The sequence below is a fragment of the Neopelma chrysocephalum genome, unplaced genomic scaffold, assembly GCF_003984885.1.
Source record: "Neopelma chrysocephalum unplaced genomic scaffold, ASM398488v2 Primary Assembly neopelma1_45, whole genome shotgun sequence".
NCBI classification, from domain to species: Eukaryota; Metazoa; Chordata; class Aves; order Passeriformes; family Pipridae; genus Neopelma; species Neopelma chrysocephalum.
Window position 1 is genome coordinate 17,528,695 of NW_020897704.1, and position 21,068 is coordinate 17,549,762.

The 21,068-nt window shown below is 44.2% G+C and overlaps 1 protein-coding gene across 6 annotated transcripts in view; it reads left to right on the plus strand.

Moving 5' to 3' along the window:
- The window catches only part of FRMD4A (FERM domain containing 4A), a 367,435-nt gene that overhangs the window by 173,036 nt on the left and 173,331 nt on the right, over positions 1–21,068 (plus strand). For 2 of the 6 annotated variants that reach the window (XM_027679511.1, XM_027679510.1), the window contains exon 1: positions 13,629–13,815. The exons of the other annotated variants lie outside the window; for them this stretch is intronic. In XM_027679511.1, coding sequence (XP_027535312.1) covers positions 13,657–13,815 — 159 coding nt within the window. In that variant the 5' untranslated portion in view covers positions 13,629–13,656. Of the gene's footprint in view, positions 1–13,628; positions 13,816–21,068 lie in introns of those variants that run through there. 6 annotated transcript variants of the gene reach the window in all.

Here is a 21,068-nt window from a genome sequence, read left to right on the forward strand (position 1 = left end):
GAAGCCTGTTGAATACCAGCAGTGACTTTAACGAGGCTCACAAGCACCAGGCCCCTTCCAATCAGCCTGATAGAAATCATGAAAGAGGCTGCTCTGACCAAAAGGAAATCTATTGTTTAGGTAGTCACATAGTTCCTGTTTTGCTGATTCAAGTTCAGAAAGTTAGATTTAGATTCAGAACACATCTCCAAACTTGTGGTCAAACTTTCTGTCTGAGCTTAGTTTATTTCCCGGTGAAGTGTATATTATCCTCATTGCCTCTATCATGTCTAATGGCTTCAAAGAAATAGTGATTTTTCATTCCACCAGTAAATGGATATAAGTGATTCTTATGCTTTAATATTTTTTGGTGGGACCAAAGTATCACACTCTCCAAATTGCACAGGCAAGGAGTGCAATTAGTCTCCACTTCCCAAAGATACCACATGAAAAGCTTTTGAAAAGATAATGGGCTGAAAATGACACCATTTAGTCACCCGCACACACTCTACAATCCAGCTGTATTTCTAGAATGTATTTAGAAGGTGCAATTAGGGTCGTGCATGCTTTGAAATAGTGAGCAAAATTCTTAACTAGGGCTGAAATTAATTTTAGTTTCCAGTACTCTATCTGTAAAAGCCACCCTGTCTTGATGGGGTGTGATCATGGATATCTATTTTCTCTCCAGGTTTTGCATCATCACAGGTAAGGTAAACTCTGTGTGAAACAATAGGTAAGGACCGATAACCTGCAATTAAGGTTGATGCACTAAGCGTCTGCCCTTTGGGGATTCACCATTTTAGTTCAGAATAAAAATCCCTGCAAGAGTGAATCAAATCAGCCTTAACCCAAAAGTTCCTGCCAAAGGGAGTTTCCACCCTGCCAGCTCCCAACAGATGAGTGATGGGATGAGATGTGTTTTGGAGAAATTCATCTAAGAGAGATTAAAGGTAGAGGTTGGTATTCTTACTAGTGTGTGTTTCCCATGTCATCTTTCTCCCACTTGTACCTTCAGCCAGCCTACTTTTTCAAGTTCATCATATAACTGTAATAATTTTTACTACCATTTTAGGACTTTTCAGTAGTCAAAGAAAAGAGAGTAATATGTCTCTTCTGATAACAAGCTAAAATTTCATCCATCCTATTGTCCACTAAGTTGCATCAGGGGAGGTTTAAATTGGATATTAGGAAAAATTTCTTCACTAAAAAGTTGGTCAGGCATTGAAATAGGCTGCTCAGGGAAGTGGTGTAATCACAATCCCTGGAATTGTTCAAAAGACATGTGGATGTGGCACTTGGAGGCATGGTTTCCTGGCTAACATGGTAGTTCTAGGTTAACAGTTGAAGATCTTAGAGGCATTTTCCAGTCTTAGTGATCCTATGATTCTACTTGGATGACTCCACCAGATGCAGGGCAGGTGCCAAGCAGCAGAGCCCTGGGTTCCAGCCCCTCTCCATGTCCTTGAGACCATGTTTACAGAAACAGTTGTTCAATCTTGGAGACTGCTGAGTGTTTGAGTCTGTTTTGGGGTCTCCTGGTGCTCCCTGTTTCTTTTGGAGATGTGTTCAGGGAGCCTGAGGGAATGTCTGAATCTGCTCTGAAGGACAACCCCATGGCCATATTCTTGGATAGTCTCGCACATTTACGTGCTTGAAGGCTGTGGGTAAAGGCACCTGGAGCAGATCATTGGAAATGCTTAGAAATGCTTGATAAAATGCCAAATACCTCACCAGAGTACAGGGCAGCTGGGGAGATATGAAAGGGACTGGATCCTGCACTTGCACCCTCTCCAAATGCCTCTCCTTCGTTACAGGATAGACTTGATCTGGCATTCAAAGCAATATGTATCTCATATCAGTTTCTCTGCATAAATGCCTGCATTCACTGCATCTGAAAAAGATGCTGAGATCTGCCTGGGTAAGAGCACTGTGGGATGCTCAGGGGATGAGCACAGATCAGTGTGATCCATGAGAAATTACCACTATTCAGAGAGGAGAATGCCAATATCTTTTTTGTTCTCCACAGTACTCCCAAAAAGCTCTCCAACATTTGGCTTTTATTAATCCTTTTGCTATAGATTCCATAGCCAAGGGACATCTCTAACCACAAGGCTTGTCCTGCATCCATGATGCTTTGGAGCATCTTAGGAAGCTGAATGAGGATGGCAACAAGTTTCTTTCTGTCTTTCAGTCTTCCTTTAATGCATCATCAGACAGCAGGAGGAGGACAATCAAGGTTAAAACCCTAGAGGTAGTTTATCCTCATTAAAGGTCCAGATTTTCACAGAAAACCAAGAAAAGTGAGTTGCCAATATTTCACAGACTCTCCTTTCCTCAGAGCTGAGTTCAAAGCTGTTACTGTTGCCTGAGGGCAGAGCCTGAAGTTTCCAATATTTGAAAATACCATCCAAGAAAATCTGTCAAGGCTAATATGATGGATGGGCTATTGCTAGAGGGAAGCTTGGCAATCCTACGTCACAACTTAAAATTATCCCTTATAATACGTTGGGGTTTACATATTACAGAACTCCGCAGACATAGATCCTCTGCAGATCTCTGCATGACCCAGCCAGCACTGTTGTTCCCACTTGGCAGCCAAGATGCTTTCAGGGTAAAAGCTGAGGTTAACTGCCAACACTCTGCAAATCTGGAGATGTTTGATGCAGGATCAAACTTCAGGGCTCCCGTTAGCTGGAAGAACACATCCACATCCCCTTCCTCCCTCTCCAGCATCTCTCCACCCAACCCATGGTTGCAAACCACACCAGAGACTGGGAGGAGGCTTTCTAATTTTTGTAATTTCCACTCTGAAATGTTGGAAAGCTTCCTTTTTCCATCTCGGACTTTGTTGTAATGCAGTCATTGTGTATCATCCTGAAAACTTTCAAATGCACCAATAGTGGCAGTTTCCTGCAGAAGAAAAAGGGTTTGCTTCAGTTACAGCAAGTGGGAACCTGGCCAAGAAGAGTCATAAAACCAGAGGACGTTGATTTTTTAAAAGCACAATTATGTTAGTGCATTCCAATGTACCCAATCAGTCACAGGAGAGCGGTTAAAGTGGCCTTAGGGCCAACCTCCAGCTCCTGGAGAATGGTGTCAGGGGAAAGATAATCAGGCTGATGCCAGTGGATGATCTAGCAGCTTTTCCTGACAATCAGTCACAGCAGACTATGTGGTGCTGGCCAGGCTCTGGGTTGCAGCAGCATTTTGAAAACTTTTCATTCCTGAGCTTTGTTTCATACTAATCCGTGGATGCTGTTATCCACCCTAAACTGGAAGGGAAATTGCTGCAAGATCCAAAACAAGGGTGTAGGCAGCATGAGTGTTTTCCTGCAAAGGCCAAGAGATACTGTGGGGTCTCTGAACAAACCTTCTAGCACCCAGCATCAGTGTTTTCTCTGGAATCAGCACCTTTTTCCCCAGGAGTCCTCTATTTAAGGGGCTCAGAGGGAAAGAACCCCATTCTGGAGGGATGGGAGCAAAACATTCCTGAAACCATCACCTTTTAGAGAAATCACAGATGGAAACTCACAAATCCAGGTATCCTGAATCATGTGAAGATGGATCGGGCATCTTGTGCAACCCAGGATATCTACCACCACAGTCTTGCACTCATCCCCTCTCCTGTGAGGTCAGCATTTTGGAAGGACTGACCTCAAATTCCCGGGGCACCAGGCTCTGGGAAACCTTCCGTTGTGTCTGTTTCGTAACGATTGCCCGTTGGGGAGGCACTGACCAACTCTCCCTCCCAGTTCCCAGTTTGCAAAGCCAAGAAATACCAACATGAAAAGGTCCACGTTCTGTTATCCTGGAATGAACTGACCACGTCTGGTCATACAGGGACAGAGCCCAGAATACTGTCTACGTGGGCCTTGCTTTCCCATGACAGATTTCCCAATCAGAGCTTGAATAAACATGAGCTCATCACCAATTTGTAATTGTGGAGATTTAAGGCCCTCCTGATCACATTTTTATAGAAGCAGCAGTAAGCTCTCGTTCTTGCTATTCTGCCCATATCTTAATCACTCTCTGACAAAACCAAACACCCTATTTTGAAATCAAACAGATTTCACAGCGGGTGTTCCTCGCCAAGGCAGCGATTCTTGTCTGACTGGACCACTGCCGTGTTCAGTGTTGATTTTGGTGGGCTTCCGACACAAATCTTCCTAAAGACCATTTCTCTCACTGCACAGAATAAGAGCCCTATTGTTACAACTACGATGCATTTGGGACACATCTCCATTGCTCTTTAGACCACAGCAGCCACTTAGTGGGGCTGTTCTCATAGCTGAGTACCCTTTTTCTTCTCCTTTTCACTATGGAACAGAGCAGTTCCAGGTATTGCACCTGGGGAAGATGAGGGTAATAACTTTGTTGCTCTGAGTCCCCTCTTTTTAGCCGAGCAATGGCTTGGAGGACTGTTTATACTGAAATCTAAGCAAAAGCACAATTACAGAAATGTGCAGTCATTTTTGCTCTTGCTGAATCCTGAAATAAACCAAATAAGGTGAATCAGAACCAACTTTATCTTAAAGTGCCTGGTTCTCACAGACAGACACCTCAGCTATATGAAGTTTTTCCAGGCTTTGCCAGGCTGTAACATGGCTTTGTCAATTGATGCCTATCCATGATGAGACTGAACCCCAGTCCTTACCCCTGCTGTCAGGGCCTTTCAGAGGTTGTTCTTCAACTCACATGTGCATGGATTATCAAGGGCAATGGACCATGCACTGCTGGTACTGTCTGTGGGGTGAAGGCAGCAGTGCAGGGACCAAGAGCAGTTCACTGTCCTGAATGGACATGGAGTGGGAGACAAACCAGAGCAATACAACAACATGAACCATGAGTGCAGAACAAAAGGCCTTCAGCCCTGTGGGATCTTCTGGGTAGATATGTCTGGGTAGAGATCGTGCTGTGTCTAAGCTGTGTCTGGAGTTGTGGAGGGTGTGTGGGACCTACAGCAGAGGGCACAGTGTGGCATTTCAGGCTGACGCGGAGGCCCTGGTGGGAACTGCCCAGGAGAAATGAGGGCAATCTTGCATGTGGTTCAAAGCAGATTGAAGGGATAGAATATATGGCTCTAAGCAATGAAGAAGTGAATTTATTTCAACCACATGCAGCTATTCAACTTGTGAACAACATTAGCTGGGTTTTGATCACTCCCTTTTTTTCTGAGCTACTGTGGTGCTTGGGCAGAACTTCCAACTTCATCATTCTCCTAAAAGTTCCTATATTTGTTTTTCTTAGACTTGAGACTTCATTTTTTTTTAAAAAGAAAATCTGCCATATCCCTCAGCTGCAAATGATTTAATAGCTCTTGGCTTTGTGTGATCTGAATATTTTCTTGTTCTCTTGCTTTGCAGCTGTGACCTACTTAATTACAAGCAGGAAACAAACCCCAGAATCATTAGACTTTCTGCCTGGCTTAAAGAAGGGGAAAAAAATAAAAATCTCATGTTGTTAAATACTAGGATGTCCTTCTTAATAACAGGAAGTCAAGCTCCAGATAGCAACAGTGAACATTTGAATTCTTTGTGCATCAAGATAAGAACAGCAAAGAGCTTATGGGCTTTATTTTTCTATGGCATGGATGTTTTGGGGGCAGGGGAAATGACAGCCACTTCTAATAGCCAAAATGGGAATGAGTCATAAATTTCTAAATCAAGAGCGTAAATCCTCTTTGTTTTGACTTCTGAACGGCTTCAGTCTGCTCTGTCCATAGAGACAATCAAGTGACTGACTTGCTGCTTCAATCCAGCAGCTTTCGATCTATTTTATCCTTTTTTCAGGAGGTATGAGCAAACAAGCCAGCCAGTGAGTTGGGGTCCCCCATGGCAAATCATCAGGTTGGAAGACAGAGCGTGGGGGAGTTTGATTAACTCCTCTCCACCTCTGCAGATGGAGCCTGGGCTACTATTTATACCTCCTAAAACTCAGTAACCCGTCTGGAAATACTGGAGGTTCCGTGGGCGTAATAGTAGCTGTAGAGAAAAGGAAAGCCAGGGCTGCCAGCCTCTGTGACTGTCTGTCCCACACGGGCACTTCAGCCCTCTTGTCCCTGTTTATCTGCAGCTCTGGTGGCAGCTCAATAATACAAATCTCCCAGTGCATCGAGAGGAAATAGAAGCTGATGTTTGCTCAGGGTTTTAAACCAACCAGCAACAGAAGCGCAAGTTATCAACTTCTGTCAACTGTGCATGCATTATCACTGTGGATGGCGTGCATCCAGTGCTGTCCTACAACGCAAATGGAGATTTTCCATTAGCACGAGCCACAGGGGTCTGCGTTTCAGGAGCAAACAGGGTAGAGGTCAACTCTTATGCTCTACTGAGAAGGCCTAACTGGTCCCAGCTGGGGAGATGTTCTCAGCGTGAAGATCTGCTGCAGCACAGTAATCCCCCTCTGTTGACTCCTGCGTTTCCCATCTGCAGATTAATTGTTCTGAGGCAATAGGAACAAGCAAACTGCCCCACATGAGCCAACCCCAGAGCAGATGCCATGAATGAGTGTGCAAGCGTGTGCTTTGTGCAGTCAGCAGCTCAGTGTGGGACGTTTCTACCCCAGAGTCAAGAGAGCCATCCCCTTCCTCCACAGCAGCCTCCCTACATGCATTTAGCATCTCCTGGATGTGTACAACACTCCTCCCACAGGGAGTATATATGTATTTTGGTAGTCTTCACCTCAGGGAACATTTATTTACCCATAGTCATGCTCATTTTGATAATCAGTGTAGGAGCTTTCAACACAGAGGTACATTATCGATCCAAAATATCTTAAGTATTTCTGCTTTTTAGTATATGACTCCCATGGAACATGACCAGTTGGCTTTCTAGCAGGCTGAACACTTATTTACTTTTTAATGTAAAATAGTTCCCCTGAGATTTCGTCATCTAACAAATGTCAGTGAATTAGTCTACTGAGGAAATGGAGACCCATCAAGTTATATGACTCTGAAATGTTGCTCAAGAAACTGGTGACTTTTCTAGAATAGGACCCGATCCCTCCCCATTTCCACTCTGAAGGTTATATTTGACCTACTTACCTTACGTCTCTGTCAAGTGGCAAATACATCCTAACCAGCAATACCAGTATTTTTTGTAACAATCTTTTATAAGGAGCTTCAGAATAAATTAAATATGTGTTCTTTAACTTAGGCAAGAGCAGGCATTCCAACTCTTAAGCAAGATCAAACATGAGAAATCTGGACTACTGATTTTCTAAAATACGTTCCTTATGCCCTTCTCCTTTTTAATGAAATGCTCACTCTTGTCTGTGAACAGAAAGGACTTTGTATCAGTCATTGAATGCAGTAAGTGTTACCACTGGGTCTGAATCAGGCATATACTTAAATGTATCTGCAGGATAAGCTGTAGTAAATCATTCTGCTGCGAGGGGCCATTTGTGCTGTGTGTAGGCTTGTTTTGCATGGACAGCAAGGCTGCCCTTCATTAAATTATCCATCTTGCCATAGGGCAGAACTGTAGACTGGCTTTTTATGAGCCACCAGATTTGTCCCCTCTCCCAGGCAAAGAGTATCAGTTAAGAGACACCTGCAACATGAAGCAATGTGTCCTCCAAACCCACAGCCAAGGCCATTTGGACAGCTTGACCATCATCTGATAAGAGGTGGGAAACACCAGACAAATGTATAATTCAAAATTATACAAACACAGGGGTAGCATGGGAACCTCTCATAAAGAATCATAGAATGGTTTGGGTTGGAAGGGACCTTAATGATTGTCTAGTTCCAACCTCCAAAGGCAAATATTTGCTCCAGTCACCAATGGAATAAGCAAAAGCTTGAAACCAGAAGAGTGTAGTTGCACAAGTGCATGACTACTTCTGAGAACAGTCAGGCATGTTTGATCCACAGTCTGAGATTCAGTGCCCTCCTGATGGGCACAAACACAGGTTTGTATTGTTTCACCCCTGAACCTTGTCAGAGGCTATTTTAAACATGGGTGAATAACATGGTAGGAAAACAGCTCAGCTGCTGGATGAGCTTTAGGTTGTTCCCTATTTATACCTGCCTCCTAAGCTGGCTGTGATTTTTTTTCTGTTTTCCTCTGGCCAAAAATAATTCTCCCAAGCATTTCTGCACATAATAACAGAGAACAGAGTGATGATGAGCTTTGTGGTGATGGGCATCTGCAAGCACGTGCTGCTTTGATTGGAGACCCCCGTCACAGGACGTTACAGTCGCCAGCAGGATCAGAGTTAATCATAAGCTTGGGTTTCCAAAGAGAATAATCGTATTTAAGATCTCACCATTCACTTTCTGTGGCTGTTCTGCACTATTTCCTTAATACATTGTCCTGACCTACATCCCCTCCTGCAGACTCATTCACCACAATGTTCATGGAGAAAGAGGATTGAATGGCAAATCTCTGCACAATCTCTTTCACATTTCTGCATAGTAGAAGCGAAAATCACTTTAGCCGGTGGAATGTTAGGGACAAGTAAAAGCCCAGCTTTATAGGATTCACCTACTTTTAAACCTTGTTAAATCGCTAACACAACTTACTTTAGGAAATGAAATGTGTATGATTTGAGGCTATGACATACTCTTCTGTGTCAGTCAATAAAAATCTCTCTAAAGTGAGGACACGTAGAGCCTTACGCAGAGGGAGCTGCTGTTCGCATAACGATAATACTCAGCACTACCAGAGCACTTTACATTTTCAAAGAGCTTTAGAAATGTTATGATCAAGGTGGATGACTGGAATAGTAAATTTTCATTCAGTTATTACCGTGAAACAGCAGTTCATTTCATTATGGAACATTTTAGGCCATACGGACTCATGAGAATATCTTGAAGAAATCGCCCAGGATTTCTGACTCATGATGTTCATCCTAAATTGCAACCAGCAGTCCTCAGTTTCTTGCATTTTCTCTGCAGGAAGGTTTTAGGGCTGTCAGTGGTGGCGGACCAGGGAGTCAGGCGGAGGCTGTTCCTATCTGTGGTTTTGGAAGCATGTGGTAGGTGAGAGTTAGGAGGTAACTGAAGCAGTGCGGCATGGGCATCACATTTACATGGGGCAGCAGATTTTTGGGCTGATGCTTCCAAGTATAGCTTCTTATCTTACAGCTCCAGAGAGATGAACTAGGTGTGTTGATGCCTCCTTTACAAGTCTGTACAATGTCAGGCAAAATCATTGTCCACATGCTGTGGCCTAGCTAGACTGAGGTCACAATCTTTTAGCAATTCAAAATGAATACAGGGTCAACTCTTAGTTGATCAAAGGGCTCAGCAGATCCAGTATGGACATCCATACTTTATTTTCACTTCTCTTAAATTCAGTCAAGTTTCCTTGTGTTGTATAATATAAGCCTCAAGTCTTAGGATTTTCTTCTTTAACTCAAATGCAATTCCCAGCTCCTTTTAAGACCCTTCCCTCAAAGGTTTCCTTATACAAAGTACGAAACCTGGCAAAGATACAAGAAATAAAGCCAAAAGTATCCAGTCCTTCCACTCTGGGAAACTCCCACTGAACACACAGAAAATCCCTATGATCCCTCCTTGGGTGTCAGGAGAAAGACAGGGAAGCCCAGTATGAGAGATGACCTTGGTTTGGGTGGAAATAGGGCACTCAGAGGCTCAGGTTCTCGAGTGGGTTTGGTGAACAGTGACCATTTGGAAATCTTGGGAGAGTCTAGGTTCAGTTCAGTTATGGGAGGGAGGTCACTTCTGTAAGTCTGCACTGAGCGCCCTGGCTCTGCCTGGGAAGATGTGAAGGAAGGGGCATGGCTCCTTCTCGGTGTGTTTGATCACTTGGCAGTGGGACATCACTAACAATTCCCATCATATCGGCCACAAAAATTATGTGCCATCAGGGCAGAAGGAGAAAAATGTAACTAGTTGAATATTTATCTCAAAATAACATCTCCAACATAAGAAAGCGTGAAGCTGCAGCATGAAAGGGAACTTTGGGCACAAAGATCTTAACGACATTAATCCTCTTTACATTATAGAGAAATAAAGATCAAAAAGGGACATGAATTTGAAATAGAACCTAAAAGACCATGTTGGGCTGGAGCTTCAGGGACCATTGGGGCCATATGTGGAGCAGAAACAGGATGTTTCTGGTATGTCTACAGCAAGCTCAAAGGAAACTGCCTTCCACCCAGCACGTCCTTCTTTCAAAGCGCCCAAATACGTCAATGCCCCTTGGGAAGCTGTAGGTAGAGATTTACTGTGGAGCATGCTGGAAAGCGGGGCTGAACTCCTCTTTCCAAGGCCAGAATACAAAAAGGCAAACAAGGACCTGTCTCTCAAGCTCATGGTGCAGGCAGCATCCACCTACACCAGTGCACAGCAGGGATTTGCAGGGTCTGCATCGAGGACAAGCTGCCTGCTGGGTTTGGGTAGGGAAATCCACCCCCAGCCTTCAAGCCTCAGTGACAGTCCCATGAAACAACACAGCAGCCCAAGGGGTTTGGTCTCTTTTCCTTTTTTTCACCGGAAGTAAGGAGCTATTTTTATACCCTAGAAACAGCCTTCGGACTGTCAGTAAAACGTGGGAGGTTTCATAGTAAATATTTTGGCTGACATTTTCTCAGAAACAGCGGGAAATAATCAGTGCATAATTAGAGAGGAAAAGACCTGCAAATGTCTGTAGATCTATGTCGAGTGCAAAGGGCTTTTTTTTTTCCAAATTGACCTTAGTGAAGGTGAAGCTGAGCGTGTTTTATAGAATTATAAGATGATTTTACAGAAATTACTTAAAGGGTACACCAGTAGAAGAGCCAAGTTGCTGATTCTCGGTAATTTTTTCTCTTCTCTTCTGCCATTCCCTGTAGGAATGTCCTCTTCTGACTTTTTTGGATAAGTAAGAGCACATTCTGTGGTGTCTACCTGGAAAAGAGCTCTTTTGGTAGTTGACTCTAGAGAAGATGGGCTATCTTTGTCTGAGAAACCTCCATGATTGCAATTCCCTCAGAAGCTGCAAGGTGGGATGGGTAATCTGTACTCAGGCAGCTTTTACCCTCTCAAAAAATATTATGTGTCTGATCAACAGGAAAACCTCCCCAGGAAATCAAACAATCTGCTCTAATCATGAAGGTAAATCTACCCAGTGAAATGTTCACTGGGCCTTCTATAGACTCAAGTGACTCCTAAAGAGACTGCTCCAGTCTGTCAGTTAAATAAATACATAGGAGAACTGTTTTCAGAAAGTCTGATTATGTCATCAGCCTAGTGAAAAGGCTGCTTCAGAGCTGCCCTCATCTGTTGAGTAATTACTGAGTTGGGATGGGGACCGAAAGTCTCCTTTCAACCATACGGAAAGACTTGATGCACATATGGGGTAGCTAATTTTAAAACTGCGGTATATCCTCCATTTCCCCTCCTCTCCCCCTTCCAGAATACCAAAGGGGTTAGGTCACATCCCAGAGTAATCACTTGCTACGTTTTCTTTCCCCCCTCTGTTTTCCTTAATCAAACACATTTCTTTCTTTTCCTCTCCTGTGCTCCCAGGCAGAGACCTTGTATATCAGGCTGTAACCTGGAGTAAATATTGTCTAGTCAATTTATATATAAGAAAAAAAGTACCTTTCTTTCAAAGGAGACTTTATAAGGGAGATGTTCCTGATCCCTTGTCTACATTGCTGCTAACAGAGGCAGAGTCACCAAGTTTACAGGCAGGCAAACAACCAAGAGATGATGAGCGTAGGGAGACTACAGCAAAGGCTGGACACCAAGAAAACAGGCAGTGAGAGGGAGAGGAAGAAGGAAAACTGCACTTTGCAGAATGAATAGCTTCTAACAAGTTTGAAGGAAACATTATTACGATTTTATTACCATATTTTATGAAGCCTCTCTAAAAACAAAGTCCTGAAGAAGCAATTAGGCTGAGAACATGAATTTTGCAGCTGTATTTTCCTGGCCCTCCACCTGCCCAGTCAATGAGCTGACGAGCATCCTTGTGCCGTTATCATGACGCACGGCTCTCTTTCTGTCCTCCAGTCCTCAAAGAACAAATTATGGATGGGGTCATGGTGGGACAGACCTACAGAAAATCAAGCAGACATTAATATTCCTGCTCCTTCCCTCTCCAGGGAGTTGAATCAGAGAAGACATTGAGGCTTTTCAGAAATTATGCCTTCTCAGCTCTGCTAAACCAGCAGCTTTAGGAGTTCAGGTCCCTCATGATTTCAGCCCAAACCAGTGTTGTCCTCCCTACTCTTCTAAAAAGTGCCTCCTTGGAAGTGACTCCATGTAGGCATTCTCCAGCTGACTCCTGTCAGCTCCCTCCAAGTCCTGTGGCCTTTTTTTGCACATTCCTCTGAAGGGAGAGTGAAATGAGTGAAAAATAGCACTGACAGGCAGCTGTCTCCAAGGGCACTGGCTTGCACTGTGCCTTTGATAAAAATACTTCCACCTCAGTTTCCCCACCTGGTGATTAAATATGTCGAAGAAGCACTCATGGGATTTAGCTGGAAAATGTCTTGCAACATAACTGCATGATTTTGTGGTGATTTAACTGAACTCCGAAATCCTCATGTTGATAATGTATTTTCACCCTCACTGGACCAGTGCCCTCAGCTCAACTCATCGTGGATGTTGGCAGCATTGAAGTCTCCACCCAGACAATGTGCTCCTGAGGGGAAACAGTCAGGGAACTGATCCCTCCTCAACACTTATTTTAGGAAGGGATATCAGAAGTGTATGTAAGGATGGCAAGAATTGTAAATAAGGGATGCCATTTTTGTATCTGTAGACCAAAAAGGGTGTTTTGGCATCCAGCTCAGATGAAGAGAAGTGTATTGCATTCTCCTGTGCTTGTTCAGATGAGACCCAACCTTTTGAATGGGAGTCCATCAAGGGTTAATAATATGTCCACACCAGCTGAATCAGACTGATTTTAAAAGGCCATTGTTTAATCCATGCAACTTTCCAAAATATCACCCCTTGGGTAAATAAGGTGCTTTGCAGACTGTTGCATAATTCTTGTGTACAGATAAAGCTCCCTTCTCAGTTCAAAATATAAAAAGGCTCCAGAGCGGGCAGTTGAGTGGGGAAAAGACTGGAATGTAACTGTGCAATGGCGAGTCAACACACAAAACGAAAGGATGAAATGTTGCATGTGGCAAAGCTGCCTTCTCAGATGTTCTTTGGGAGTGTTTGAAAGAGTTAAGCCCAATACTGGAATGTCTTGGGAATGTTGGCAGACGGAGAGTGAGCGGCTTTTTTCTTCCCTCTGGATGGAGTCCCAGGACCGAGCATGCAAAGTGATGACTTTGGATCCGAGTTTGCCTCTTGGTTCTGCAGTGGAGAGCTGGGAGGTGATGCAGTGTTACCAAGAAGCCCTTTGCGAGGGATGTGCAATTGCCTTCCTAAGTCAGGAGAGGTATTTTTACCTCTTCCTTGCTCATCTTTGGGTGCAGCAGGACTCACTTTGAGAAGATACACAGAGGGAGAAACCACATCCTGAAGGGCGTGTGCGAAGGGAGAAAGACACATCCCCAAACAGTTTATTTTGGCTGCTGGTTTTTTGTTGTCCGTTTTGGTTTGGTGGTTTGGTGGTTGATTTTTTTATTTTTTTTTTGCTTGCTTTTATTTCTCCTTCTTTGATGGAAATTGCAGTGACTTTTTAACCTTGCAGTTTATAAGGCACCTTGGGAATAGCTGGTTGCCTCTAAGCAGGGAATCCGGGGTGATTCACACGGGGAGCTGGCATGGCTGCTGTGCTCTTTGGCTTTGAGGATCTGCTCTACAGCTGGGACAGCCTGGTGTGGAGTCTGACGTCCCGGGCTCTGAGGACTTGCCGCTTTGGAAACCTGAGGGTCCTGCAGCTCATGCTGAAGCCATGGTGCATTTCCAGAGACGTTTATCAGGTAGGGTTACAAAACACCAGGCCAGACCCTCAAACCCCAGTGCTGCAGAGGGGAGACCCCCTGGGAGTCTCACAGGGTCCTGTCCTGTTCCTACAGACCACTTTGGGTCCTACATACGCGGTAGGACAGAGGAGACAGCATGGGCAGGGGAGGTGTGGGAGGAGAAACATTTTGGTTAGGAGGATCGTGGAACACAGGTCCAAACTCTCCGTTCCACAGAGCAGAGGGAAATAAGTGAAAGTAAATTAAAGTTCAATCTGCTGTATCCTCTTTCCTTGAGCTTTACACTCATAAGTACAACCTTAGCTGCTCTGTGTCCTCACACTGTCCCTGCAGCTGCACAGGAATAATTTATAACTTACCCAGGGGAAATGATGCCTAAAGGCACCTAACCTGTGGAAAATGGGCATTCACAGGGGGTTTTAAACTGCAGCAGCCCTATTTGACTTGTGCAATGCCTTCTGACTGCTTCATCTTGCAAAGTCCCAGGCATCTGATTGTCTAAAACTTTTATTTTACTCGATGTATGGTTTATGTGGTATTGAGAGCTTTGGGGCTTGGTTGACTGGCTTCTCTGTAGACTTACAGTAATTGTTTGCAGCTTGAGGTATAATGACACAGCTCTAATAAACTGTGTGTGTTTCTGAGACTGACTAAACTGGGTTAAATAAACTGAACATCACAGTGAAGGAACTAGAACTGAATGTCACTTTGAATAGCAACTCATTCTAGTCCATAGGTTGAGTCCAGGTTGCAAAGACACTGTAAACCAACCAGTATCCAGCTCGTCTGCTTTTTTAATCAACCTTAGAAAACTAAGACTAGGCATTTATTCTGCTGTGGGGACAAACCCATTAAAATATTCATCATCTCCAAAGATTTGTTTAGTGCCGGACGCTGGAGTGACTGACTGATATTTGCATTTGGAAAAGGCATTTTCTGCTACTCCCACTTACTCAGTATTTCACTTTTCCTGTGCTTTGGAAGTCTCCAAGTGTGAAGCCAAGTTACACAAAAGAAGGCAGATTAAAAGCCTGTAGAAATTGCGTGTGTGTTGGTTAGAGGGAGACCAGGGAAAGGCTCTTAGTAATTTCAGCAAACTTTGAACCAGCTTCAAATCATGCTCTGGTTTCAGCAGACTTCAGGAATAGATTTTATGGTCTTTGGAGTTCAGCAGGCATGGGCAGCATTTTTGTTTTAAGTACTTTTTCCAGAAGACAGCCAGAAACACAAACCCAGAAGGGCCTTTGTCCCACGGACTGCCCTGGTGGCCCCAGGGCTTGAATTTGAAACCCCCTTGAGAGGTACCACTGTGATGGCTCCAGGTGAACCAAGCTGCCCTCCCTGGGCTGTGCTGGGTCTTGGCTGGTTTCACCTCACAGTTAGCCCGTGCAGAGGCTGCCTATGGTGCGGGGCTGCCCCATCCTCTCTCTGCAGCTTGTTTTAGGAATCTGAACCTGAAGCCAATTAGCTCACTTGGGCCTGGGAAAGGGGAGGGGAAAGCAAGAGGGCTCAATGCTTAACCCCTTTTCTACATCCCACCTACGTAAAAGCATCCCTAAAAACTAAGGAGTTAGTTTCCAGATGTCTCCAGATTCTGATTGTTAATAATGTATCCCAGCCTACACACCATGCACCAGGAGATGCTACTGCCTGTGACAAATCCCAGGACTGGTGTTTTTTTAACAGATTTATTTTGTTGTGAGCACTGAGCACATCCACAAATGAACTTTTTCCATTACAACATTCACATGCTTTCAGCCATCCCCCATATGGTAGAGTCACCAATGAAATGGGACCAGCAAAGGTGCCTCCCTTCCCACCTAAACAAGCATCAATGCAGCCTGACGCAGGTCAGGGTGGGCTTGCATAATTTTTGTTTCTCAGACAGTCAGTGAACACATTCAAAAGCTGAAGAAAACCACGTCACTTTATTCGTCAATGCCCATGAGCTTCCAGTTCTTTGGAGAGGATCTGAAATAATGGGTCAGGCACCATAAGAGCTGCTGCTGGGTGGAGGTTTGTTGGGAAAGGTATCTCATCACTGCAGAGATCCAGCAGCAGCAGTGTTATTAGCAGCCAGGATGAGCTGATAGCTAACTCTACACTTATGTATATTAATCCTAAAAGCATTTCCTCCAGTAACCAGTATCCTCTGATTTAAATGCTGGCAGAGTATTTTAGTAGGATATTACTCGGACAGAAAGCCTGACAGTTTAATCACTTCCCAGAGACAGAAACTTCTTCCACTGCTTATTACTTAGATGAGCAAATAAGCTCTTGACCATGATAGTTTTTGTTGCTACTATATCTTAATCCCTGTTGCAACTACATCTTTAGAGCAAAGCAGATCAGCTGTAGGACCTCTGCATGATACCATAAGCAAAAAAAAACTAAAAAGAAACATTGGTCAACTTTGTAAAATGAAGCAAAACTTTTTCATACTCTGCAAGGTATGCTTTTTCTTTGAGTTAATCACAATTCAGTGCCTCTCTGCTTCTGGGGCCATTTACTGTGACCGAGCTGGGGGTTGCAGAGCAGTGTAGTACACAGCCAGGTTCCTGGCTGAGCAAGACCCATGTGCTGGGCACACACCACTGGGGAGGATTCAGCTCCTCCTTTGTACCATGAACCAAAGCCATAGCTGCATCCCTGACTTGGAGAATTTTTTTGTATGCTTGCCCTAAACTGTTATCTCCACGATACAACCTTCCAAAACTTTGAAAGTCCCTTTTAGTCTCCCATCCACAAAATATATAAAGACTAAGCTAGTGCTGTATAGAGGGTACAATCCAGATTTACTGCCAATACAACAGGCAATGAGTTCTTGAAAAGAAAACAAGCTCCAGGCATCAACATAATCAGTGTAATTCCCCTTATGTCTGACAAGAGAGACTTTGCTTTCTTGGGTCTCAGAAAGTCAGTGGCAATGCCACTCCATTAGCAGAGGTAGATGGAATAGCAATTTTGGGCTGCTGCTGGCTGTGGTGGCCAGAGTGCAATATGACACACCTGAGATTTCAATCTTCAAATCCAAACTGACACAGCAATCAGAAGTCTGGACTTGCTCAGGCTGCACTCTGAGCAGTAGTTGTTATGAAATAGGTTAAAACAATCACAAAATTGTTCCCTCATTCTTGGTCTCCAGACTGGATTTTTCTCACAGATGTTGAGTGACTCCATTTCTCACTGTCTGTAAGCAATGCTTTGGTACTTAGGCCATCTGAGAACTAGAGGCTTTTGGTACCCCCAAGCAAGGTACCATCATCTGTCTCAGGCTGTGTTTCTTTTCCTGGCAAATAAATCCTCCTGCAAATCTGCTTTGATTCCCAGGGATACATTTGTCTTCCCAGTCTGAACAAAACTCTTGCCTTGATCTGTTTTCAGTGGGGCTAATATTCATCAGTTGCCATATTTTAATTGTAATGAATTCTTTTTATATTTTAATTGTGTTTTGTGATCCACCATGTGGTTTCCTGACTGCATGATTGGAATTCATTTGAAAAAGGAGATTAACAAATAATAAACTTCCAGTCGAGGCTTTCAGACAGTCAGTTGTGCAAGATGCCACCGAGCTGTCGGATGTATTTTTACCAGTGCCCAGATGTCTGACTGCTCTGACCTACTAAACAAATGGCCCTGTGAACTAACACAGTGTCTGCTTTTGCAGAAATACTCACATTTCAAGAAGTACTGGGGGAGGGCTGGTTTACTATTATGGGATAGGCAGTCAGTTCTGCATTTTAACATCCTGAAGATAATTCACTATTTATTTAATCTCCAAATCCATCAACAAATGTTTTAGTTTCCAGGCTATGCCTGTGCAATGTCAAAGAACATTAGGCAGGCCAGGACCTACATCTTCAGTAAAAATGTGTTTATGTGCCTGTCTGTTTAAAATCCCACCAACTGCTCCTACCAAGTCAGAGGTAGACCACTGGATGTAGAGTCATCTCTCAAGAATACCAATCACAGACATTTAATTCCTGACACACTGTATGCAGTAGTGCTGTGTACTTTTTATATGCTGCTTCTTATCCACCAAGTACTTGGAAAGACAGTTAAGTAATTTTACTTCAGGCAGAAACAGATAAAATCGCTCACTTCAGGCTATAGACACAAGCACAGAGTTGTCTTCAGTGCCTCCCCACATGTCCAGTTACAGGCAATGGGATTAAGGAAGGAGGTGGGCTGTAGCATCAAGGGGCTGGATGTTCAACTAAAATGAAGAAGAGGAAAGAGCTTTTGCTGTGCTGGCAGACACGCAAATTCATGAATCGTTCCATATTTTAGTAAAATGTTTAATTTTGGCTATTAGGAAGAAATTCTTGGATATTAAGAATTAATTCTTCACTGGGGGAGTGGTGAGGCACTGGCACAGGTTGCCCAGAGAACCTGTGGATGCCCCATCCTTGGAAGTGTTCAAGGCCAGGTTGGAAGTGGCTTTGAGCAACCTGGTCTAGGGGAAGGTGTCTCTGCCCATGGCAGGAGGTTGTAACAAGATGGTCTTTAAGATCACTTTCAACCCAGACCGTTCTGTGATTCTGCTTTTCAGATCCTGTAATTTTGTTTTCCCTGAGAAGAGGCGCTGGGTGGACACATCCGAGGTGTGTTTCCCACAGGATGCCCACTGCTGGCAGGGGGTGCTAAGTATTTGTCCCCCAGCTGCCATGGGCACTGGGGAGTTGAGGTGAAGGGTTTTGAGGCTTCTCCTCCATTCACCTGGTGGATTGCTGGCACGCTGCTGGGCAGTGCATCAGTGAAGGGACAGACTGTTTCCACCTCCTGCTGGGCTCTGAGGCACCCCCACAACCCCATGTACGCTATGAGGAATGTGGTCTTCCTCCTCAAAAAGGAGCAATTTGGGAATTCCATTCTTGTTTCAGCGCCATTCTTCACTCTGCTTGCCTTGAAGACATCTTATTATGTTTAAGCACAATTAAAGATTCAAGAGCAAAAGAAGCATTTTGCAATCCTGCCCTGCTGCTGTAAAAGGCTGTGCAAATCAATGTCAGGCAAGAGGGAGGAAGGAAAGGGCTGAAATGTTAAACACATCATTTCAGATTGGTAAAACTTCCAAGTTTTGATTTATAGCTTCATCACCAAGTAGATTAATGTGGAATTCAAACACAACCAGCTCTTTGCTTTCCTTCCAGGCCTGACATATTAACATTTCCCATTAATCTAGTCAGCTCTGGCACGATGAAGGCTGAGGAAATGGGGAATTAGGCATGTGGGAGTGTTGGGTGGGCAGGAGAAAAGAGCCAGCAAAATTCACTTCAGTTAGCTAAAGTAAAGAGAATGGAACCTTATTCAGGTCTCAAGTTGTAGCTGAAACTGCTTCTGACTCTCTGAAAGACAGCAAACCTAGATGTCTTCCAGTGTTGGGCAGAGGGTTTTTCAGTGGGGCTGTTGATGTTCTGCTCATAAGGACAGTGGTGGATGTGGGTACTGGTGCCACCCATAGAGTTGTGTTTGCAGGGCTCTTTGCTGGCAGCTGCTCTGTTCTCAGAACATTGTGATGCCCCAGTACAGCTGGTGTTCAGGAGGTTTCAGGCCCCCTAAAGCCTGATTAGGCTTGAAGCCTGCCTAATTCCCAATTTTGAGGGGAGGCAACTATAACTTTTCTTCCCCAGAACTCTTTGTTGAGCTAGTCCACGGTGTCTGGAGCTGCCCTGGAGACTTCTCAAACTTTACTATTATATATTTAAGCATTTATGAGGCTTGAACTGCTTCCCAAAAAAACAAAAACAAAAAACAAACAAACAAACAAAAAAGAACAAAAACAAAACAAAAAAACAAACACAAAAAAAAAAACACACCAAAAATACCCAACAACAACTAATACAAATCACATAAAAAAGAGGAAAAAATAACCCTCCACCCAAAAACCCTAGAGCTGCAGAAAAGGCTAATGAGCTTCACATGTTTCAAAAAGCAGCTCAGGAGCTTTTGGCTTGAAGAGTTTCTCACCCCATCTTCACTGCCGGCAGAAGTAAAGCAGGTTATACAGGGGAAAGAGGGGAGAGAAAATCAAATGTTAAAAATTCATCTCTGCCAGAAATCGCATGCAAATAGACAGAGGGAAAAAAAAGAGCCTATGGGGAACCTCAAGGCATTTCCACTCAAGACATCTATGGAGAAAGCACAAGAGGTGTTCAGTAAGTTCCCATCCCCAGGTATTTTTATAGCACACTGTAAAATTGCCCTCAGCATTTGATACAGACTTCCCCTGCCTTTGTAAAGCTGGGAAGGGCTGGGACAATCTGGTAGGACCTGTGCCACTGCCACCAGCCCCACCATAGCCCCTCGCAGCAGTGGTGACAGTGGAGAGGAGGTCAAAATGCTAATGCTTACAAATATCCAGTTAGACGTTATTGCTTATTCCCTCTCTGGGACATGCCAAATTATCCTGCCAGGGCTGGCCTTCATCCCACGCTGTGTCGGGCAAGAGGGCAGTAGCAGCCAGGTTCAGGTAAAGCTGGAGGGATACTTGGGATGTCTTGCCCAAGGCCAAGAATTCAAGGTAAAATGTCATGGTGGGGCTCACTAGAGGAGCACACTGGGCTTACACACCTGGGAAGTTTGAGGCAATAACCCTTTTGTCTCCTGAACAGTCAGAAACACCTACTCCCCTCAGCTTGTGGGGTCTCATCTCCCCTTCCAGTGCCCCAAGTCAGCTATAGATCAGAATAAGAGGCACAGGGCTTTCCTGGAGGGCAGGGAAAAGCTCCAGAGGTGTTCTGGGCAATAGTTGAGCCTGGACCATTAAATCACCTCAGGGATTGCTGTGCTGCCTTTCTGTTCAGGCTAACATGGAGCTGCACCAGGCTGGGGCTTGTGCTCACTAATTGTTAACAAACACAACACTGTCATGTTTTCCATGGGCTGTAGCTTGTTCAGTGCTAGTAGAAAATTAGAGAGACTTTAAACCAATGTTGACCCTCCTATCTGTCTTTACACGAACTTTCAGGGATGGTAGGAGAAGTGGTGAAATCTCATGACTGAGATTTTTTCGTTGAAGAAATACAGCAGTCTCTTTAAAGGGGAGGTGTACTTGGCATTTTTTTGCCCCTCTGAGCATTTTTCCAACCTGCCTCCCTGTGAGAAACATTCAATCTCCAGTACTAGTCTGTTTACATGGGAAAGGAGTCTGAGTGCCCCAGATGTGTGGGCAAAGTCTTTCAAGGTGTTAAATTAGTAACGACTGCCAGTGCAGCTTATAGAGGCCACCAGTCAAGGAGCAAACACAA